At 31.8% G+C, this 24,901-nt stretch overlaps 2 protein-coding genes across 4 annotated transcripts; one reads left to right on the top strand and one right to left on the bottom strand.

Moving 5' to 3' along the window:
* The first annotated feature begins 569 nt into the window (after positions 1-569).
* LOC115889376 lies at positions 570-21,110 on the top strand. 3 transcript variants are annotated; one of them, XM_030909357.1, is made up of 7 exons: positions 570-777; positions 17,290-17,442; positions 17,591-17,724; positions 17,810-17,951; positions 18,017-18,223; positions 20,715-20,864; positions 20,922-21,110. In XM_030909357.1, the coding sequence occupies exons 1-7, from the start codon at positions 746-748 to the stop codon at positions 20,995-20,997; spliced, it is 894 nt and encodes a 297-aa protein (XP_030765217.1). In that variant the 5' UTR covers positions 570-745; the 3' UTR covers positions 20,998-21,110. The 3 variants fall into 3 exon arrangements, with proteins under 3 accessions (XP_030765217.1, XP_030765219.1, XP_030765218.1); XM_030909359.1 differs by lacking the exon at positions 570-777 and adding an exon at positions 6,231-6,741; XM_030909358.1 differs by lacking the exon at positions 570-777 and adding an exon at positions 6,885-6,928.
* A 509-nt stretch (positions 21,111-21,619) lies between these two features.
* On the bottom strand, positions 21,620-24,360 carry LOC115889354 (ras-related protein Rab-43). Its single transcript, XM_030909336.1, has 5 exons — positions 24,183-24,360; positions 23,843-24,103; positions 23,656-23,783; positions 23,386-23,599; positions 21,620-23,333 (listed from the first exon to the last, which is right to left on the bottom strand). The coding sequence occupies exons 2-5, from the start codon at positions 24,053-24,055 to the stop codon at positions 23,229-23,231; spliced, it is 660 nt and encodes a 219-aa protein (XP_030765196.1). The 5' UTR covers positions 24,056-24,103; positions 24,183-24,360; the 3' UTR covers positions 21,620-23,228.
* Positions 24,361-24,901: the final 541 nt, after the last annotated feature.

Raw genomic sequence — 24,901 nt, 5'->3', positions numbered from 1 at the left:
CAATTTTCATCCAAATATTGACGTTACTTCAGAAATTATTTGGAAAAAATCAAAATAAAAATGAAACTTCTACACCCTGTATCCCCGAAACTAAGGATTTTAGGACATACATTTATACGAACTTTTTTACTTATTTTTATCTGTACAATATGCTGCCGAAGTTTCCGGAATACAGTTCGGACCACCCTGTATATTATTTTTATTCAACCCTTGTTCAAGGCTGTAATTTCTTCAGGAAGCATTTTAGGGCATCTGTTCATAGGAACTTTTTGTTTTATTTTTATCTGTAGAATCACCCACCAAAGTTAGATATACTATTTTTTGACACCCTGTATAAAACGCTAAGTACAACAGTTCTAATAAATTGTATTGAAAAAATTTATCAACAGAGACACCGCCTGTTTTTATGTCTAAGTAACGATTTTGGCACTTAAAACATTTACTTCATGTCTTCAATTTTTAATTTTATCGAGACCACCTTAATAAAGGTAGCAGAAGTAATGTGGCTCGGTGAGTTTAGTAAACTGGCTATGGAAGCTCATTGGGGAAAAGCGTCGTGCAAGCCAGGCAAATGTGAACATATGACAGTCGTCGAACGCGCGACATGAGCGATCGAAGACAGTGATTTTTGTGTATTAATTCAAAAAATACGCGAATCTGAAACAAACTTATATTAAAAAAACAGAAATTTTATGTGAGTGAAATGGAAAAAATATATAGTATGTTTTTTCCATGGGACAGTTAAATGTTAGTGCGGGAAATATTGAATAGAGAAAAGTAAGTTTTTTATTAAAAATGTATTTTTTACGTGTACGTGACTATACAGGAGTCTTAAATAAGTGCAAATATTATCAGGGCTGCTAGATTTCAATAAAAGAAACATATTTTCTTTTTACCGTTTTTCAAATAAATCCAAAATAACCGAGTTATTTTACTTTGAAAATTTCCCAAAAAAAAAATAAATTTTTGTTAAAATTTTGAGAACCACTAAATCTTTTCTGGATTTTCTTTCTTGTAAATTTATCCTACTACCTATGTTGCAATATTATCACAAATTTCAAAAAATTCCAAATTTTCAATTTTTTTTTGCAAAAAAAAACTCATAATAATTGTCTTTCGGGGTCGAAATATACTACCCCTAAAAATATTTGCACTTATTTCATAGACTCACCCTGTATAATAAATGTGACATGTAAAAAAAATAATCAAAAATAATTAGAGTACGTGACTGTGAATTTTAGGAATCTTATCGAATTAAAAAAAATATTTTAAGATTTTTATATTACTATATAAATAAAATTATCTTGTACCTATTAGTTGAAGAATATAAAAGTTAATCTTTTTATATACCGTATAATCGAAAAAAAACGGCATCGGCGATGGCTATGAAATGAAGATCGGTGTCATTTTATATATAAAATTATATGGGAAATGTTTTCGATCGTTATTTCCAAGACAACTGGATGCCGGTTTTTTCGATCATAATCATACGGTATTTTCTTACTATACGCCTTATTAAAATTTGTTTTTTAATGGAAATAAATATTAGGTACTATTTTTCACGCCAAATTCGTTATAGAAATAAGACATTTCATAATAACCACCTGTATCCGTTTCTTTTTATCATACGGTACACATAACAATTAACCATTCTTAAACAGCCCCTACACTACCCCCGAAATGTTTTACGAAATTACGAAATATTTCGTGAAACATTACGCAAAACATTTCTGGAAATAGTACGATAAATATAAGCCCGTGTTACAGTGGCGGTTCGTCAGGGTAGGCAAGGTAGCCAGCGCCTACCCTAAGATTTTGGCAGAATTTAAGCGGTTTATTATATTACATTATTTACTATTGATGTTGTCAATACATAAAAATACTGTTAAAGTTATAATACTGTTACGGAAGTGTGTTTTAATAATCAATATTATTCTAATATTTGTGGTCGACGTACGGCAGTCTTCTGTCTCTGTCTAACTCATCGTGCGGTAGCGACGCGACGTAAGTCGGAGCTGTATCGTATTAAGGCGGGGCTTAGGCGAAATCTCCGGTCGCTTTTGCATGAAGTCGTGGAGGCTCGGTAGGCTTCGAAGTTAAGGGGATATTCCCGATATTTCATAAGGAGATATATATCACATTTCGTTAAGGGGATATTTCATATGATTCATGATACGTAGCATTTAAAACTGTTATATGAAAATTGGAAAAACATTTAAAGCAAATTGGAAACATTTCGAGCTTGTCCGAGATTATGATATTAATTGGTTGTATTTCAGAACACGCCACAGAAATAAAAGAATCCGAAATGAAAAAGCGCGTTATTTTATTCGGTGCAAGAAGACGATACAACAGATATTACAGAAAAGTCTCAGTGTGCTATTTCAATTCGATATGTTAATAAAGCGGCTAAGTCAAATATCTTTGCGAATTTTATTTTAAGAAATGGGGGGTGGGCAAATAGACACAACTAAAATTTTGTCGCCTACCCAGTCACACGGGCCACGAGCCGCCACTGCCGTGTTATAAAAATTAGTTCCCACGTTTCCTGAAAAAGATCGAGACGCGCCGTGATTGGTTGTTTGTTTACTACCCTGTTTACAGTACATCTGCTGGATCTGTGTCTATGAAAGGAATGCGGACAAAAAACATTTAAATAAACAGCAATATATTTTATACGTCGATTTGACGACTGCGTCACCGCAAATCGCTCCGCCCACTCATTTTATTGGCTACTTGCAAATTTGTTGAATTTTTATTGATGGGACGCGTCGTCTATTTTTTTACGAAAAACATCGAGAGAATATCGTTTCCCCTCTCACGGATTCCCCGTAGCTACAGAACCGGCGGACGTACTGTACAATCATTGCGCGTCTGGGGAAGCGGGGAAACTAATTTAATTTTTATAACATGGGCTTACTTACGTTACCGATGGTAGATTAAATTGGCTATTCCTCGAAGGTTACACAAGAATATTTAGTTTTAATCATTATCTAATATTATTAATTACAATATAGTAAAAACAATACACACAAACAGTGACTAACTAGCGGTCTACCATTTGTCGGCTTATAATCCACGGTATTGCGCCTTATGAACGAAATATACACAAAATTATTGAAAAAAACGGTTAATTATTTATTATTTCTGGTTATGATAAAGTAACATTTATATTTTAGTCTGTAGCAAAGTTTAATTTACGTATTTGGTTTTGTTTTTCTAGTTTCGATTGTCTAAATCCCTGCATAATAAATACTAGTTGAATGGATTTATATCAAACCATGCTGGGTGCTAATAAAAGTATCGTTTACATATTTCTCTTAAGAACAATAAAAGAACATTGCTTTTAAATAATGTCCGTGGACTACACTTTTGTTGACATCGGGTTACTTAATAATTTTCCCAAGCGGATATACGAGTATGTTAGGTACCAGTATTACTCATCAAACAATACTACTGTTATATTAATCAATTAAGGCCGTAAACAAACCTATCATATACCATTTTATTATACTAATTCGTTGTAATAAAATTAAATCATAAAAATATTGTAATTATATTCCTGCAGTTAACTTTTCACTTAAACAAGTGAAAATTTTTGTTCCTAAATAATATCTACTATACATATAATAAACGCGTGTTCAAATATTAATTCTATGGAATATATATCAATATAACTTAAAACGAGATGTAATTAACGAAATATCATCGTAACAGCAGCTATTTGAGAAAAGTCTAGGTTTACTTATTTTACTGAGATTTATGAAAACAAAATCCTTTGCCTCGGATACAGATACCGCCACGTCTTGGAAATAGCTCAAAACAAAACAAAATTGAACGAGGCAATAAAAAACGCAAAAAAATCCCCCCACGCCCTCATCACGAGTAGTTTTCAGGCGCTTTTATGCATCGAAAGTAGGTCAAGACAAACCGAAGTGAGCCAAGACAACTGGAAATAAATCGAAATGCCTCTAAGTTGGGTGACGAAATGCGACTTTGACATGTTTCGAAGAGTTGTTTTATTATCAAAATATTATGTAAAATATTTTTTTCATTTTTTATTGATCATTATTGTAAACTTGATCTTCTTATTTATTTTATCTTATACTAGCGTGTACCAGCGACTTCGTTCGCGTCGAATTAATCATTTGTAATGGTGATGATAAAGCAAAGCAAGAATATCCATTAACATACAAACTTCCCGAAAGATTAACCGTTTTTTAAATAACAAATATTGAATATTTGAAGGGCGTTTTCACCCTCTTGGAATTTGATATTCGAGAAACCCCTCCTTATCGAACCTCTACACCCCACAGTCAATCCGTTTGCCAAAAATCAGCTTTAAGCGTCAAGCAGTTTAAACAGAATCGTGATTACTCAATGGTCATATTTTATGAAACACCCTGTATAAACTTATAAAAAATCTTAAATGTAATGGATGTAAAACAACAAAATAAAATGTACGTGTTTAAGAGTTTTTCCGAAAAACCGGTTTTTAAATAAAAAATATTTTAATATTTGAGGGATAGTTTCACCCCCTTAGAATTCGAGTTTCGAAAATCCCTTCTTATCGAACCTCTACACCCTAAAGTCAATCTGTTTTCCAAAAATCAGCTTTTTACGTCAAGCGCTTTAAGCAGGATCGTGATTAATCAATTATCAGATTTTTCGAAACATCCTGTATACATTTTTAAAAAATCTTAAAATACGTAAAAAAAACAATATAAAATATACGTGTTTAAGCGTTTTTTCGGAAACTTGGCCGTTTTTTAAATAAAAAATATTGTAATATTTGAGGGGTGGTTTCACCCTCTTAGAACTGGAATTTCGAAAAATCCCTTCTTATCGAACCTCTACACCCTAGAATCAATCTGTATGCCAAAGTTGAGCTTCTTACGTTGAGTGGATTGAGCAGGATAGTGATTAATCAGTATGTCAGTGACTTAACGACTTTATATATTAGTATAGATAATTCACTTTATTTTACGTAATTTTAGTGATTTTTAAAATAATGTTCTATAAATCGTAACGGTGTAAACCTAGCCATTTGGGCCTAATGCTCTAGTGAACCTGAACCGACTGGTCATGGAGATTCTCAGATCTTCGTTTGTTTTTATATCACCATTAATCAAGCGTGCGACGTCCACCTGATTGTCACACTGTTTTGATTAATTCCAGAGACCAGTTTTCAAAATCAATACACTAACCGTTGAACATCGATCTAGATCATTCCCCAACAACTTTGATAATTGAAGTCACGTTATTTAGTAAATAGAATTCTTGTCATAGTTTCAAGGTCATTCGAATATCTCAAATGAATAATAATCATTAGGAAAAATATTCTTATGGATGAACTAAATATAACTCTGTTTATCCGCTTAGAGTCTATTACGCTGTACTTGTAGTTAATTTGTGGCTGTACTTATACGCTGTACTGTTCGTACTGGTCGCTCTCAGGGGTCGGGAAATACATAATATGTTACGGTTAAGGTCCGATGTCCGGTTAATGTCGACATTACCCGATTAATCTCGAGAATAACACACAATAACAAAACAACCAAAAACATAACCTAACCCAAAAAAATTAATGTCGACCACAGATGTGGACAACGCACAGTGTTCCTTCTAGTTTGCGCAAACTATAAGGAACACTGTGCGTTGTCCACATCTGTGGTCGACATTAATTTTTTTGGGTTAGGTTATGTTTTTGGTTGTTTTGTTATTATTATAAGGAACACTGTGCGGTGTCCACACGATGCAAGTAAGAGCGTACATTCATCATTATTCTTATTCTGAATTTGTGGTTCCGTTGGTGAAAATGTCAAGTGACGAATTATTGTTTTTTATTGCTTATTGTTAAAGAAAAAACAGCAAAATAAACGATATAGATCGAAGTGGAGTAAAAACTGCCTTAAATAGAAAACCATTTTCTTGTACGCATCATTTTTTCTGTTTCTATCGGAATAATCTTTCAATTTTATCTTCCATAGACAGCGATCAATATCGAAAGATTATTCCTATAGAAACGGAAATATATGCGTACAAGAAAATGGTTTTCTATTTAAAAGCCAGTTTTTACCCCACTTCGATCTATATCATTTATTTTGCTGTTTTTTCTTTAACAATAAGTAATACAAAAACAATAATTCGTCACTTGACATTTCCACGGAACCACAAATTCAGAATAAAAATAATGATGAATGTACGCTCTTACTTGCATCGTATGGACACCGCACAGTGTTCCTTCTAGTTTGCGCAAACTATACCGTGCAGGCAAGTCGCTACCGTATAGCCGCCGCTTTACACAGGCCGAGCTTGTTGGTTTGTGCGTGCTACCGTTTTACCGTCTACACAGCGAGTTCCTGATACAAACAGGTTTGTGCAGGTAAGCTCGTGGTAAAGCTTGTACGTGTAGCCGGCCCTTTAAACGTCACGCTGCTAAAGATTTTAGTTTGTGCAAACCAATTTGTGCGGTGATATACGTGTAGACGGTATCAGCGAGTTCAAACTACAGTTTTGTGACTCTTGTGGGTTTTGTGTTAAACAATAATTCGTCCCTTGACATTTCCACGAACGGAACCACAAATTCTGAATAAAAATAATGATGAATGTACGATCCTACTTAAATCGTGTGGACACCACAAAGTGTTCCTTCTATTTTGCGCAAACTATACTGTGCAGACAAGTTGCTACCGTATAGCCGCCGCTTTAGCTGACATACACTGGCTTCCTTCATTAAAGGTAATCTAATTTCAAGCACAACAGACAAGTGACTTCGTGACGTGATTATAATTCCTGATATGTCTTTGGCACCCTTAGCTTTCTATATTCAATCGATATTTGTGTCCGATAAACCAGTCAAAAGTTTTCCATAAACACTTCTGTATACTATTATAAACATGTCAAAATTGTACCTTCGCCTAATTAGGTAGGTAATTCTTAAATTTATAATAAAATCAATATATTATTTTAAATGTATTTTAAGGTATTTAAAAATAAATTACTCAACCGCGGACTGATGTACATATATAGCTAAGCGTATAATAAAAAATAGATTTTTATAGCAGCATCCTACATAGATTTAATAAATTAATAAATGCACATATTTAATATAAAAGTAAAATAAGATTCTTCAAACTGGCACATCATTTACATAACTAATCAGATACTAGTATTTTAAAAAAATAAAAATTTTAATTCAACTCGCGTAAACCGAATAACAACTAATCTGTTTGGAAACATGTAACATTATAATATTTTGATAAGAAAAATATTCATACAAAGCAAAAGCATGACGATTATAAAGTTAATATTTTTAAGATTTTAATTTTTGTGGTCAAATATTAGAAATATATAGAAGATATCTCGTGAGCAGGACCGCGTTAAGGTGCATTAGTACCCTAGGCACCATTTTTTTTGTCGCCCCCTTCAATTAATAAGAATTCAAGTAAAGTTTGTTATAGCCTATGGTTATACAGGGTTGTTCACCACATACGACACGGAGTATTGTAGCTAAACGATTATAATTTCACAAATTGTAAGTTTTGGGTTCGTTGAAGGACTATTAGAGCTACAATTTAAAAATAATTTTACAAGATACAGAGTGTCCCAAATAAGTAAACAATATTATAGTTGTATTTTTTTAAATGGAACACCCTATATATTATTCTATTTTCAGATTCTACGATTGAAATAAAGGTAAATTTGATTAAGGTTTATCACACTTAAACCTTACCGTTTTTGAAATATTTCCAATTTTGTGAAATTGCAGTAAAAAATTTAAGGCTTCATTTCTCGAAGGGAATCAAAGTTTTTAATACTAAATATTTACTGAAGATTATTTATTGATCAGTTATTTTGTTGCAATAATAAAAATTGTACTACCTTATACAGAGTGTCCAAAAATTTATATTAAATAATTACTAGCTATAAACGGCAAAAACTTGTTTAATTTAAATGGAACACCCTGTATATTTTAGGTGAATCAGATGCACAATTTAATTGTCTATCAAATTGTATTATACCATCTTTTATCTATCTCTTCAACTTTTCGCAGAAAATGCATTTTCTTATAATTTAAACAACGCTTTATTGTACAAAAAGCCAAAACGGCTTCATCGACAAAGCACTCACAAAACAAACAAAAGCACAAAAAAATACAAACAACAAATAATACACAATACAAATAATACAATTCAAATAAATTTAAGTCATTAAAATATCAAAAAGAATATACATGGACAATTGCAGAACAGTACGCAGTAAATAGATATAAGTTTAGAGTTATAAAATATTAAATACTTGACTTTTGACCAGTGTGTGAGATGATCAAAATTTTAAAATTCAAAATTGTTCATAATTAAACATTAACAAAAAAGTCGTTTACCGTATATAGGGCTCTCTCCAGTAAGTATGATTTTAGAGCTTTGCGAAATGCGGGAAAGAATGAAAACCGATATTTAAAGGCAGATGATTGTACATTTTTTTGGCATTATACAGTATTGAACCTTTAACTAGTTCTGAGCTCGGGGTTGGCAGATAAAGATCGTGCTCCGCATTCCTAAGTGGATAGTTATAAGATGGCCTTTCGGGAATAGCAGATATGTGCTTGCAGATTAAGCAAACGGATTCAAAAATGAATAAAGAAGGAAGAGTCAGTATTTTGAAATTTTTAAAGAAAAAAGTACAATTATTATTATTGCAACACAATATCTGATCAACAAATAATCTTCAGTAAATATTTAGTATTAAAAACTTTGACACCCCTGTAGAAATGAGGCCTTAAATTTTTTACTGCAATTTCACAAAATTGAAAATATTTCATAAACGGTAAGGTTTAAGTGTGATAAACCTTAATCAAATTCACCTTTATTTCAATCGCAGGATCTAAAAATAGAATAATATACAGGGTGTCTCATTTAAAAAAATACAACTATAACATTTTTTCTGATTTGGGACACTATGTATCTTGTAAAATTATTTTTAAATTGTAGCTCTAATAGTCCTTCAACGAACCCAAAACTTAGAATTTGTAAAAATCTAATCGTTTGGCTACAATACTCCGTGTCGTATGTGGTGAACAACCCTGTATATAGCTATATGTATATTGTCAACAAACGGAAATATTTCATTGAGATTTAAAAGAATTTGATGCTTTTTTTTAAAATGACGAAATGATGAATGTTATGGAAATTCAAAAGAATATTAAAGAAAATTCAAAAAGCCCCATTTACTAAAATATACCTATTACCATATGTAGATTCGTACAGTGTTATTATACAACAAATTTATTGTCAATAAATGGAAATAATATGTTAAAAACAGAAGAAAAATGATACTTGGGTGAAATTATTAATTGATAAATAGACATCAAATCAAATTCTGAACAACTTTTCTCTTTCACTTTTTGGCTATTTTAGTCCATCATGATTTATCATTAGATATTTGTAGTATGTCGCACGACATCATTATTAATAAAATTGAACATGATGAAGAAAATCTACAGAAACAGTTTTTTCAATCACTAAATCATAAAATATTTTCTCATTTGTTGCTAATTGTTTGACACGACCTGTACATTTTTATTTTAAAGAGGTTAACATAAACTGCATAAAAATAAATTTTAACATTAATTAGTAACAATATAACCAAACAAAAAAGGATAATAAAAATCTTAAACTAAAAATTATATTTTTAAGAAGGGGTTGGTTTCTTTGTCAAAGTTGTTCGAATCGTCTTGCATTTACATAGATCTATTTTATTTTAATAATTAACTAATACAATATTGTCCCAGTATGTTTTATTTTCGAACATATTTTTTCCGAATTGTTTTCATTAAAAAAATGCCGCCCCTCATCAGCCTGCCGCCCTAGGCAGCTGCCTATCTTGCCTAATGGATAAAGCGGTCCTGCTCGTGAGGAATTTATAGACTCGCTAAGTCGTAGGCATGATACAGCTGACAACTGCCAGATTAGCCTTCTTGGCAGCAAAATTAAAACGTTTACTTCAAATACTTTATTTTTACTTACTTATACCAGCTTATACAGAGATCTACAAGATACCTTATAAAAAGTATCTGAAATACAAGTTACAAGATACTTCTAACCTCTAAGCTAAGTATTTCAGATATCAGTTACAAAATACTTTTGAAAAAGGTATTTGAACTTATTAAACGATACTAGATATAAAATACGTATTTTTACAACCAAACCAAACTAAGTATTTATAAAATACTGATACTAAAAAACTGTATCTTGATTCTGAATCTGATTAGAATCAAATAATTTCATGACATATCGCACCATTTTTTATATACATATCTATCAAATATAAGCATTGTAAAAAATGACACAGATTTTTTTTATTATTATTTAACAGTTATAACGTATGATCGAAAAAAAAGCGGCATCAGCGATGGATATGAAATGAAGATCGCTGTCATTTATAGATATCAATTATCGATATTAATGATATTAATATTTATTATCGATCATCATTTCCAAGCCAATGCCGGATTTTTTTCGATGATACGGTATATCTCAAATATTAAAAGTAGAAAACAAATATCAAATCGTGTCAATCAAGTTCTGAATATTTTGGTGGTATTTTGGTTTGTATCCTGCATTACAATTTTAACTTCGGGTATATGTCGCTTTTGAATGTTCTTTATATTAATATTTCTTTATATTTTTGGGTAATTGTTTCAGTTTGAACAATATTGAAACCAACATTCAATAGTTTTCTTGAAGAGTTTAAATTAAGAAAAATATTTATTTTAAAACACAGAACTGGACTACATACTTAGATGTACGCAGAGATATAAACCTGGTTCAGTGGGTTGAAACTTTCAGTTCATCAATATTTATAACCTAATGCCCAGTTAGTCCTCTTATTTTTTTAATTCGTGATTAGTCCACAGATCTCGCAAGTTATTTAACTCAGCCTATTAACTCAGGCTCAGAGCGGTAAAAAGCTCGTAAGAGGCGTAATATGTTAACATAAGGAAACATATTTCTTTTGTTTTGTCCATGACACGATACTTTTATATTTTTTATTAAGCGGGAATGTCAAAAGTTGACATATGATATGTCGTTCTATTCAGAATGTCATTTTCTATCGAATAAAGTAAAAAAAATACCGAGGGTGCCATTTAAAACTCAAAAGTTAAAATCATTTCCGGTGAAACAGGAAGTGACCAAAAACAATTGAATACCTCAATCAATCCTAATTTATGTCATTTACTAACATACCAGATATCGTTTTTTTATTTATAGAAATAAAAAAGTTATAGGGGTAAGCCACTTTTCAAACGCACCCGGTATATACAAAACATCTATTTTTTAAAGGTTTAAACCTCCTATATCTTTAAAATGATGCACCCATGTTTATAGGAACTTTTTTCATATTTTTTCTTACGAACCACCATTCCTGAGATATGACGATTTCAAAAGTTGAAAAACTCGTTATTTTTCATAATATGCACACATTTCCGCATCACCTGTGAGGTAGTATACAGTACATCTGCTGGATCTGTGTCTATGAAAGGAATGCGGACAAAAAACATTTAAATAAACAGCAATATATTTTATACGTCGATTTGACGAGTGCGTCACCGCAAATCGCTCCGCCCACTCATTTTATTGGCTACTTGCAAATTTAATGAATTTTTATTGATGGGACTATTTTTTTACGAAAAACATCGAGAGAATATCGTTTCCCCTCTCACGGATACCCCGTAGCTACAGAACGGACAGACGTACTGTACTTGGCGCGTTTTTTAACGTGGTTTCCCCTTTAGGCCTAGTCCACGATCTATTGTGGTTAAGTTTTATTACACACTAGCGTGTACCCGCGACTTCGTTCGCGTCGAATTAATCATTTATAATGGTGATGATAAAGCAAAGCCATTTTTTTCATTAAGCCAAAATTTGCATTAACATACAAACTGGATAAAATTTTCTCACATTTATGTTAGCATGAGAAAAAACCATATGGCGATATTATTGTATAACTTGGTAATATTTGAGGGGTAGTTTCATCTCGTTGCAATTTGACTTTCGAAAAATCCGTTTGCCAAAAATAAGCTTTTTACGTCAAGCAGTTTAAGCAGAATCGTGGTTAATCAATTACCCAACTTTTTGGAACACCCTGTATGATTTTTTAAAAAAATTCAAAATATGTAAAAAACAAAATAAATTAAGCGTGTCCAAGCGTTTTCCCGAAAGACTAACCGTTTTTTAAATAACAAATATTGTAATATTTGACGGGCGCTTTCACCCTCTTGGAATTTAAGATTCGAGAAACCCCTCCTTATCGAACCTCTACAACCCACAGTCAATCCGTTTGCCAAAAATCAGCTTTAAACGTCAAGCAGTTTAAGCATAATCGTGATTACTCAATGGTCATATTTTATGGAACACCCTGTATAAATTTTTAAAAATCTGAAAATATGTAAAACAACAAAATAAAATATACGTGTTTAAGAGTTTTTCCGGTTTTTCTAATATTTTTATAAAACTCACCGGAAAAAATATTCTAATATTTGAGGGGTGGTTTCGCCCCCTTAGAATTCGAGTTTCGAAAAATCCCTTCTTATCGACCCTCTACACCCTAAAGTCAATCTGTTTTCCAAAAATCAGCTTTTTACGTCAAGCGCTTTAAGCAGGATCGTGATTAATCAATGACCAGATTTTTCGAAACACCCTGTATACATTTTTAAAAAATCTTAAAATATGTAAAAAACAAAATAAAATATACGTGTTTAAGCGTTTTTTCGGAAACTTGGCCGTTTTTTAAATAAAAAATATTGTAATATTTGAGGGGTGGTTTCACCCTCTTGGAACGGGAATTTCGAAAAATCCCTTCTTATCGAACCTCTACACCCTAGAATCAACCTGTATGCCAAAATTGAGCTTCTTACGTTGAGTGTTTTGAGCAGGATCGTGATTAATCAGTATGTCAGTCACTTAAGGATTTTATATATTAGTATAGATTATACCGTATGATTGAAAAAAAAACGGCGTCCAGTTGGCTGGGAAATGAACATCAATGACATTTCCCATATAAATTTACATATAAAATATACATAGCCATCGCTGACGCCGTTTTTTCTCGATCATACGGTACTAGACAGTTAAAGCACGGCTAAAGACGTAAACGTAACGTTTGACATGTACGCTTGCGCAGTGAGAAATTCACTTGCGTTTACGGATACGTGATACGTATCTTTACGTGCCTTTACGTACGTACAAAATGCAAACGTATCGAGCAGAAGGAGTTTCGATTTTCACCCGAATGATGCCGAACGTACAAATTCACAAACAACTCGTTTCCACAACTGGCTAGTAATTAAGTTATTTCATAAATTTTGGGGCCAGTGTCACAGAACTGGGCCTATTTTATTACAATAAATTAGTATGAAAATATTAAGCATCATAATAAACTCATTTTGGAATCTATTTAATTAAATGCTAGTTCTTATAGCCAAAATCCATATAAGGATTCTAAAAGATGGAATCTAATAAATAATCATAAAGCTGTGTCTGTTTTCCAATATGTTTTTTTATTACGAAGAGCATTTTAAGTTGTAAGGACTACTTTCTGTAATAAAATAATTTCAATTTATAATTTTCTTCATTTTTCGATATTACTTTTATAAATTTAATGTGGAATCAATGGAATAATAGATATCCATTTTCAATTTTAAAATTAAATAAATTGTTTCACAAAATAATTTAGAATTACAAATGTACCATTTGCGTTACGTACGTCAAAATACTTGCTTTAACTCTTGTTTACACGACAACGCAACGGCAGACGTAACGTAAGTTTCTGCGTTACGTGTCGAGAGATACGTATACGTATTGTGCCTTGCTTTAACTGTCTACTATTAATTTAAAAAACGGTGCTCTTGTAATGATTATAGTCGAACGGATTATTGTTGATTTTGGGAGAATTTTAATCTGAGTGGTAATCTTCAAATTATACTTCAACAGTAATGTCTCTTCTTCGCTTTCTTCTTTCTCATCTTCTTGCGGAATATCTGGAAATCCGTCTATGTATTATTAAAAATCCTCATCTGTATTTAAGTCAATATTGGAGCAAGACTTGTAATATGTTATGGTCTTGAAATAAAACTATACTAGTTAGTAGTATTCCGTGTTACCAAATAACAATAAAAGGGAGTTACAACAATTAGAAAATGTGCAGATATATTCGTGCCTACGTGACCAACTAGTATCTAGCTACAGATGACTGTTTTGTGTCTATTGTCAACTAGAGAGCTACTGCACTTAAATGATAGGGACATGTCACCTCTTATCACACAAGACTGACCTTGACAATTAGTACATATTGGTGTACAAAACAATCCGTTTTTTTTACAACCATAGTTTGCGCTACAACTCTTTTTGCAATTGCAAAAGATTGTGTTATAAGTACCTAGTTTTTCTGGAGCAGGTGGAAGTAAAGTTTTAATCAGCTCCAAAGTATTATCTATAAATTTCCAACCCCAGTCTTCTGGGTTCAGTTGATTACCTAGCTACAATTGAACTTGATAGTATACACGATATAAGTGTTGACAGGCAGAAGCAGATTTTGGAGGAAGACAAGAAAGTTGTACCATTTTATTGTTCCGAGTATTTTTAACAAAACTTAAATATCTATAGGATCAATTTTTTTGGAGCACCATATATAGCAAGAAGCAAGCGAATTCTACTTGTGATGATGACTTGTGGAGAAGACTCAATCTTTTTGAATACGTCTGCGCAGACATTACTGATGAAGTATCATTTGAAGATTAAAATTCTCCTAAAATCAACAATAATCCGTTCGATTATAATCATTACCAAGAGCACCGTTTTTTAAAATTAATAGTATATTGTGTAATAAAACCACAATAGATCGTGGACTAGGCCTACAAGGGAAACCACGTTAAAAAAAACGCGCCAAGTACACTACCTCACAGGTGGTGCGGAAATGTTTGCATATTATGAAAAATATGAGTTTTTCAACTTTTGAAATCGCCATATCACGAATGGTGGTTCGTAAGAAAAAAGTATAAGAACCATATTATTGTAGAAAATTTAATGGTCTACAATATTTGTTTAAGGTACTTTTGCGATAGCGCTTACCGTTTAGGAGAAAAAAGCAAAAAAACATATTTTTGACTTTTGACCTTGAATATTTTTTTAGCAGACGTGGGAGGGGAGGGGATTTTTCAGATATCATTTATAATAGTGTATTTAAGACCTGTGCCAATTTTCAGCTCTATGCGAATTATTGGTATTTAACCCCCTTTTTTTGGTTTATTTTGACTGGGGTATTAATACTTTGGTCACTTATTGACATTAAACATTTTCAAATGTTGTTATTAGACTTGGCTTAAAGCAGATGAATAAAATAGCGTTTCTCTCATCAAGGAGGTCGAAATCGAAAAAATATCAAGAGACAAATTTAAATCGGCCTTAAATAGCCTACACAATTGTGCTAGTAACAGAAATATAAGTCAGTGGCGCTTAGAAAAATATTCCCATAACAAAACATATTCCCGTCTTTGGTGAATCTGTCGACACTTTTTAGCATTAAAATATGTAGCACTTATAGTAACTTTTAGCCCCAAAATGTCATTTGAATCGCTAAAGGCACTTGGAAGAAAATTATAATAAATCGAAAAAAGACTTTTAACCATTGATTAAAAGAATTGGGAAGATACGCAATCTAATGGGCAAATTCGTGACAAGGCTGATTTGATTTCCCCTTACGTCTCAAGTGCTGTACTGATGACGAAAAAAGTCGTTTAGTTGGCTTGGAAATGACGATTATTGACATTTACCATAATATTTTACATATATGAAATAACAGCGATCTTCATTTCCAAGCCAACTCTGACGCCGTTCTTTGTTTAATCATATAATATTTTATAAAAATTTTTAATGATAAAAGAAATCCATATTATTAACGTACTGTACCCAAAATCCGTAGATCTACAACACTGTAGCAATCTGGCAACACTGTCTCCGGCAACATGAGCGGCTAATTCACAAGATGCATTCCGATTTTGGAGAGTGTTAATTCATTAGTTATGATTTTTTCAGATAGACGTGAATTTAAGGTAATAGTCAGTTAATTTCAAATTCAAACACAAAATATAAAATAAACACCGAAATCGAAAATAAATAACAACCCTATTATAACCCTAACCTCAAAATATCTCGACCAATAGGAAATGGAATGCATGGAATGCATCTTGTGAATTACCCGCTCGTTCGGCAACCACTCACTCTGACAGAAACGACTGAAAGCAGAACTAGGGTACAGTTTTCTTTATCCGCTGCGCTGTAAACGACCATCAGCGCGCAGCGGCGCAAAGCAGCAGCTAAACTAAATCTCGGACAGGCTGACGTTAACATCTCGGACAGGTTTTGTGCATAAGGTTGCGCATCTTCTTATTTCTTCAATCAAGGCTTTAACCCCCTTTAGCTACGAAACAAAAGAGAATCCAGACCTATCTTAATTTGAAATAAATTATTAATTATTTAAATAAATCTTATTTTCACATTAGGAATCTCCCCGCGAGAGACGGCGCATTGAAACACTGTTTTTTATTACTCAAAGGATTACAGGATACATGCCAAAAGCGGTTGAAAAAGATCAGACTACTTATTAGGTAAAACGAGTCACAAAAACCATATACAGCATCGGTCAGAAAACAAACACGTAATATACCCACGAGTTTTGTCAGTTTTTAGTAGGTTTTTGGAGTAAATTCAACTACTCTCTACTATATGGAGTAAATTCGCTTTTCATGGTGTATGTCTAGGTCAACTGCTTTTAATATTATTTAGAAAAAATGACCAATATAAAATGGCCTTTCTTAAATATTTTCTTGCATATGTCTTGCATGCAGCGTTTTATTACTTAAAATAACTACCTCATTTTTTATATTACAATGCTCAGTGAAATAAGTAAATATAGAAGAGCTCTAATGCATAAATAATACTGGTTTGTAATCAATTGCATTTGTTTATATATTTGCATAACATGTCTGCTTGATTTCTAAAATTATCTTTTTCCGTTCCTAATGAAACTACAAATATTTGCATGTTTCCTTGATAAAATTGAACATTTCACTTTATATCAATAAAAAATATAGTAAATCAAGCATCAATCTGGGTAGTCTACTTCTTGGTATTACTTGCATTCTCTTTTCATGCCGAAAAAAACTGGTTAAAAAGAACTAGTTTAAATACAAAAACTAATAACTTTCATGGGAACTTCTTTAATTTGTAGAATGACGATAGTGAAGAGATTGAATTACTCGGCGCAAAATCATTGGGCTACAGTGATATTGTTAGGTTTTTTGATATCTCCTGTTCTACCAAAACAACAGACCATCTCCCAACAGAGTCAACAGCCCAAATCAAGACAGAAGAGGATATTGTGGTAAGAAATATAAATTTCTTTTTTTTTAGTAATAATGTTCACAAAATAATTGATCATTTTTGGAACGCCCTATATTTTTAAAATTAAAATAAGCTTTAACGACTGTTATGCCACCGTGTAGATTGTAGGTATATTCCTCTATTTTCAGGATAACTGAGGACGGGAGATTGGCACTTCCTCCAGGAACTACCATGGTGATTTCACCTTCAGTTTCCATGCCTTTTGTAAGACATCCACCAAAGGGTTTCTTCTCGAATCTCACAGTTAGTCTACCTTTTACAAGTTAGTTTTAGTCGGTTTATTCAATTACTTACTACGTTTATAGTATATTCTCCTTAATTATTGCTATTTTTTTTTAAATTTATAGTCGACTTTGATAAGCTTGGATTAACAGATAACGAAAACCCTTACGGAGCACTACCCCCTCTATTAGCTAGATCCATGGGTAGAGCTGCTGGGGGAATCCTAGCCAATTACATAGGAAGCATACTAGATAGAAGAGGTAAAAGGTAACTATTTTTTTTAAATATCAAAGACTTTTATGTATATTTTATACATATATTTATAATAATAGATCCACAGATAATCTTCCAAAAGAACTGTCATCAAAGGGTCATTTTCACGGTGGTGAGAGAGCTCTATTATACGTTGCCATAGAAGAATTATTAGAGAACTTCGGAATGGATGGTAGGGCCTGTCTGTTAAGGGCAATATGCGAAGTCCATGCACATCCAATGAGCGGATTTGGACTTCTAGGAGAAATGTTAAAGTTATTTTTAAGGTATTTATATTTACCGCCAATTTTTAATTTTTTTTTTAGAAAAGTTACCAATTAATAAATTCGCACTCGTACAGTACACTTAGTTACTCTTAAATACATCCTCTGCTACGGAAGTTGCTCTCCCTTTGTAGGCATAAACGAGCAATTATTTTAACACTTTTCTTTATATCTATTTTTTATTGTTGGTTGGTTAGGTTTGGTTTAGTTTGGTTTGATCCCAAATCCCTTACTACCTCTACACTCCATAGTAGTAACTAAGAAAATAATTTTGTTTTCCTTGATTAAATAATGCGGAGATAACATCATATCTTGCAATATTATATAAACAAGGGTTTTATTATCTTTCATAATTAAGGGTTTTATGCACTGGCTTTGCTAATTGGGACATAACTAGGGCTATCTGGGACGAAATTTGTCAAAAGGTACATAATTATAATTGCAGAACACGCCATTAATAACTTAAGCACTAGTTAAAATTATTAAAAAGAAGTATACTATTCATATTGATTAAATTATATTTTATTCTCATAGTAATTATGCCTTTTTAATTTTCTGCTTATGTAATAGGCACTTTGTTTACTCACTTATTTCGTGCTCACTGCTTGAATCCATTTTTGCTTCTGATCAAATCGGTGTCATAAAGCTGAGAAGTTGTAAAATGTTGTTGCGGGAGAGTTGTATTATTTATTATTTTGGCAATTTTATTATCATTAGAAATTGTCACAGCATAATGCGTGCCTAGTTCTGGTTCTTTTTCACTTAATCTTTACTACCTGAAACAGCGTTACATCCCTAGTTACATCAAACAAATTTCGTACCGGAGAATTTTATAGTTGGAATAACTGCACTAGTAAAAACTTAAATACGTGACAAAGCCACGATTTTAATATTGTTTCAATGCGATTATCATCAACGGTAACCGGGACTGCGTGAAATACAGAGCCGAAAAGTTTTAATTCCTGCCGTAACGAGCGCTGCTTTGAAATTTTAAAAATCAACTGAAATACACCAAGCTCATAGCATACATAGTATATTGTATACTAGTTAACGCATAAGCATGTACGAAAAATTCCACCTAGTCATCTGCAATCGTATGCAATTATTTACAATCATATGCAATCATTTACAGTCATTACGTAATGGCAATGCAATTCTTTAAAATCATATAATCGCGTCTCTATTGCCGAACATTACTGTTACACATTTTGAGAAGATATTATTAACCCCTCCAAATTACACATGTAGAGACTTAACATACATTTCGTTAAAGCTACAGTGTAGATTTAAAACACTGACGGTTCCAGTAATTTTTTCCGCTTATGGGAGATGTCCGCTTAAAGGATAGGACTAAGAAATAATATATGTAATATTATATTTAAAGCTATATTTCTTCTGTTTTCTTAAATACATTATGTGTTTTTAAAGCTTCAACTTATTAAAACCTCACCTCAAACCTTTGATATTTGAAAGTTACATACATAAGTTACATAAACTACACCCTCTACATAAACTACATTAACTACATGTAATGTAGTTTATGTAGTTTTTAAAAGTAACATGTAGTTTTCCGAACCCTGCCTATGACTCAATATGAGTTATATAATAGTAACAAGGAAAAAAAAGATAATATGATATAGTTTTTAAAGAATTTAATTTATATAAATGTTAAAGTTACGTATACATAAGCATAATATGTTAAAAATATACAAAGTATATAATATTTAAAATAAATATTATTTCGGTTTTTGAAAAAAGTCTAAAGTGTGTGTCTGGCGGAATCTCTCCATTTTTTGGAATATTTTGGCTTCTATGTTTCACAAACCACTCAAAACATTTTTTGTCTATAATAAAACCTTCTTTTTTCCGAAAATCTTTTTTTTAATTTGTATTAATTCCAGATTGCCATTTAGTTCTGATATCTTCCTTATATTTGGCTATTTCAGCAGCTTGCGTTTTTCCAATATTAAACCTTTTTGCTAAATTACGAACTGAAACTGTTTCTTTATCTAAAACATTAACAATTTCCATCTTTTCCTTTAAGGAAGCATTCTTTTTTTCGGTGCCATTTTAACTTTAACTTCACAAAATAACTACTATACCAATATAACAGCGCTGTCTGAACTAACGACAAAATATCAATACAAACGCGATGCATACTAGATAGATGAATAACCTAATATAAAATGGGGAATTACCGACTATAATGTATGCGGACATGAAAAATTGTCCGGTTATTAGAGTTCCACGTCCGCTTATAGGACATTTTTAGTCGTATACCGGAATAATCTAGTGTCCGCGTCCGTTTAAAAGAGCGTCCGCTTATCGGATAGCATTTAACATTGAAAATCATATGCTGAAATTCGATTCCAGGAAACTTTGCCTGTTAAGGGAGATGTCCGCTTATTGGAGCTGTCCGCAAGGAGAGCTTTCACTGTATTTACAAGTATTTAATGCTAATATTAAATAATGTATGCTTTTTTGTTACTCACAGTGCCAGTAAATCTCCATTTTCTGAAGTGATGAATGAATATGTTGAAGCTGAAAAAGCTGGAAAAGGAGTCGAAGGAAGTCCCGCAGAATGTTGGCCCTACATGAAAGACTGTCCCAAATCCCTTTTTGCGACGAACCATAATCATTACAGGTAAAAACACGCTTTTGATAAGATTTTTTTGTTTTAATTACTTATTTCGAATATTAGCAAAGAAATTGAAGAAAATGAGATACCAGAAGAAGAATTTACAACACAAACTAATAAGAAGCCATCAAATATGTAGTAGTAGGTAATAGAAATGAGCAAAACTGCGATTTTCCAATCGCAATTGAAACTTCGATTGCGATTTTTAAATCGCTGCGACCGTAACCTGCGATTGCGATTTTAATATTTAAATATTGTACTAGGCATTCTACTCAGAGTGTCATTTTCTATCAAATACAGCTAAAAAATACCGAGGGTGCCATTTAAAAATCAAACGTTGTAATAATTTCCGGTGAAACAGGAAGTGATCGAAACCAATTGAATACGTCAATCAATCCTAATTTATGTCACATGCTTACATACCAAATCTGGTTTTTTTATCAGAAAACATAAAAAAGTTATAGAGGCGAATCACTCTTAAACACCCGGTATATTATGATCTTGGCTCTAGAAAAATAATACCTTCTCTATCTACATATATATAAAATGCTAATGTTTATCTGTGTCGTCTCTACTGAAGTAACGACTTGCTCTAGAAAGTTGCTTTTTTACTAAAAGATAGCTAATTGGCTCTTCTAAAAACTGTCGTCGCCGGATTATTTGTTTTTCATTTAATTAATAAATAAAAATAAAAAATATTTCTTTCCTGATGTCGTGGCGGATGCGCCAGGCTTCAACTAGTAAATAAATAAAATCAGGTAATAAAATCAATCACAGTTTACTATAAAATGCTTCAATGGACCACAAAATTACATTTACAACAAAATCGCAAATCGCAAGTACTAAAAGCTCACACTCGCAGATAGAAGGTTATCACGGTCCTAGTTTACAAAATCACATTCGCAACAAAATTGCAAATCGTAGCAAAATCGCAAATCGCCAACTATAGTAATATTGGTCGAACTCGCAAATAGAAGAAATCGCAGTCGCAGTTTCCTATGAGAGCCAATCGCAGGTTGCGATTGCGATTTTAAAATCGCTGCGATTGAATCGCAGTTTGCGATTTGTTGCTCATCTCTAAGTAGGTAACTAGTAAGAAACAAATTGAAACAGATGTGATCTAAACTAAGTCAAAACTTGTGAATATCAAGATGGGGACTTTTTGAGTTTTTAGTATAGAATAACTTAATAATTAGCCATTCTATTATAGTATTGAAATAAAACAATTATTTTGAAGGTAAATATACAGATTTATTCCCGATCAACAGCTTGGTGAGACGAAAATATGTATTATATTGTGTGTACCAAATGTACTATATATTGATAAAACAGGACACACTATATTTATTAATAATTAATAAATTAAATTTGATTAATGTTTATAATTTATTTGCTCAAATGTTTGTATATATTTTTTTAAACTTTATATTTGGCATTAGTACATTAGCAATCCATATTGTAAATATATTGAGGATTTGATGTAAATACTATTTTAGATGTAGTAACAATACAAAAATTGATAAAATTTCATATAAAATAATGTTAGGGGACGGAGAACATTAATTTATTATTTAAAAGAAATACATTAATATATATATACATAGTTGAGTATTATTTTGCGTCACTATGAGCCTTGTAGATGTATATAAACAAGTCTATTAATTATTTATCAGTATTCTTCTTGCACACTTTTATCCATGCAATAAATATTTTCCCTTCCCAAAACTTCAAATACAAGTAGTACAGTCCCAGAATATATACAAATTTAACTAATTTTTAAAATGTATGGCAGTTAAATAAAATTCTAGGATAATTTATATACCTACATATTAAGTATTATTCGAAATATATTGCTCCAAATTAAAAAAATAAATTATGATAATAGTAAGAGACTGTTTATATTAATAAAATGTTTTAATCATTATCAACGATCGTCACTTAGCAATGTTTCCTAAAGAGAAATTAAAATGCATAAAACTGCTATTAACTTTGGTAAAGACTAATATATAGTTATAAAATTACATTCTAAAGAGAAGCACTAATATAATATCAATGATAAACGCTACTATATTATATAAAGTAAACAAAGAATTTGTTTTAGTTTTCTATATCTTTCAAGATCATTTAATTCTTCAAAAGCTATTGAATAATTTTTGTACTATTATAAAAAGCAAATATACAAACAATAATACCTTAAAATAAATATCTAATAAATAAAAGTGTATTTGAAAAATGTAGACTTTTCATAATTAGTTAAAAACATTAGGCAAGACAGTATTTTTTAACCAATAATGTTCAGCTATATTTTCAATACAAATTAAAGCTTACCTATCATTTATAAGGCACTGGTTGATATGTGAGATTTCTTCCTTAAAATAAATTTCTGCAATTACTACATTTTGAAACTGACGAGCTTGCACCCAATCTCACAGTATCTTCATCATCCTGATCCAACATGCCATTGTCATGTCTTCTCTATAAACACTCAGATAAATATCTCATAAGAATACCATACCTAAAAACTTACCTTTAATTCAGTTGCCAGACACATAAATGCCTCTTCAATATTTGAATTATCTTTTGCACTGGCCTCTAAAACAAACAATACTTCTGGCATGTACTGACTTAGGGCTTCTGCTTCCTCAAATTCAACTTCTCTGCAGCTTTCCAGGTCTGCTTTGTTACCTACTAAAGCTAATAACACAGCATTTCCAGAATATCTACGTACCTCTTCAACCCATCTAAAATAATTTATTTAATCAGTACATACTGTAAAATCAGAAAGACAATGATCTACCTGGCAACTGAAAGAAATGAGGATCTTTTACTAATATCATACACAATGATAACACCGTTTGCTGACCTGTAATAGCTCTGAGTAATTGTTCGAAAGCGTTCCTGACCAGCTGTATCCCAAATCTGAAGCTACAAAATTAACAGATTATATATTCGTCTATTTTACTTATATAAACGTAAATAAATACCTTAACTTTTTTACCATCTACCATAACAGTCTTCATGGAAAAATCCACCCCAATAGTATTCCCGTGCTTTTCTATGAAAGTACCATTTTTAAACCTTTGTACGACGCACGTTTTTCCCGTGCCACAATCACCAATCAACACAATCTTAAATAAAAAATCGAAAGACTCTTCTGTAGGGATAGTCATTAAAGTAGTTGGATTTCGAATACTCATCTTGAATTTGTTTTATTATTTAAATCTTTACAAAAAAATATTTACATTCTAAAATTAGGTTAATAAAAATAAAACGTCAAAAAAGTCAAAAATACAGAGTTGCCAACACTGGAAGTTGAATACACACGCTATTTTATTTCTGTATTTGTGTTTTGTGACTCCATAGTTTTGTCACAAAATAGAAATCAACTTGATTTCTATTTTGTGGTTTTGTGATTTATTCTTATCTGCTTCTTTATTGAGAAGTGTCTATCGGGACAGTGCCTTCTATTAAAAGATCAGCCTGCGGGCAAAGAATAGATAAGACAAGAGACGACAGTGAACAAAGAAGTCCAATTTCGCGAGAGAGACGCAGATATATTAAAATTTAAAGGTCCCATCAAGTCCCATTTTCTCTGTTGCCAAGTATATTTCTTTGAAAAATAAACAAGATTTTCTGAAAATAAATTGATAATACAAGAAGAATATAAGTAACGTATGTTAATACGGAAATGTAAATTTTTAGTTTAGGTTGGTTTAGGTTCTTTTTTCGTAATGTACTGATAATATCAAAGAAACAGAATGACTGAGTGCAGAATGAATGAAAGTTGATCGATTTCAAAGATAAACGATAAAATCTGACAACGGCGTATTTTATTTATTCTAACCCATGGTACAAAGAATACAAGCACAGAATATCTAGCTACGCAACAGAAGCCTCGTTACATGTATAAAATTGTAGGTCTCAAAAGGAGACAGGCTTTAAAAGCCTGTCTCCAAATCAGATATTTTGATGCGGTAGTTTCACTACTACATAACAGAGGGCGATAAATTTAAAAGAAAACAGTTTTCTACAAACGAAATTCA

Source organism: Sitophilus oryzae, unplaced genomic scaffold (genome assembly GCF_002938485.1).
Source record: "Sitophilus oryzae breed Bouriz unplaced genomic scaffold, Soryzae_2.0 scaffold_813_pilon_pilon, whole genome shotgun sequence".
In the NCBI taxonomy this organism is placed as follows: domain Eukaryota; kingdom Metazoa; phylum Arthropoda; class Insecta; order Coleoptera; family Curculionidae; genus Sitophilus; species Sitophilus oryzae.
This window is presented reverse-complemented; position numbering and strand designations above follow the sequence as displayed.

What these genes read in the sequence shown, in the direction of transcription:
- LOC115889376 (XM_030909357.1), top strand. Translation starts at nt 746, where the DNA reads ATGTTAGTGCGGGAAATATTGAATAGAGAAAA. An exon ending in ATGTTAAAGTTATTTTTAAG is followed by an intron (nt 18,224 to 20,714) that starts GTATTTATATTT and finishes TGTTACTCACAG; the next exon opens with TGCCAGTAAATCTCCATTTT. An exon ending in ACGAACCATAATCATTACAG is followed by an intron (nt 20,865 to 20,921) that starts GTAAAAACACGC and finishes TTCGAATATTAG; the next exon opens with CAAAGAAATTGAAGAAAATG.
- LOC115889354 (XM_030909336.1), bottom strand. Translation starts at nt 24,055, where the DNA reads ATGAGTATTCGAAATCCAACTACTTTAATGACTATCCCTACAGAAGAG. An exon ending in TAGATGGTAAAAAAGTTAAG is followed by an intron (nt 23,784 to 23,842) that starts GTATTTATTTAC and finishes TTAATTTTGTAG; the next exon opens with CTTCAGATTTGGGATACAGC. An exon ending in TCATTTCTTTCAGTTGCCAG is followed by an intron (nt 23,600 to 23,655) that starts GTAGATCATTGT and finishes AAATTATTTTAG; the next exon opens with ATGGGTTGAAGAGGTACGTA.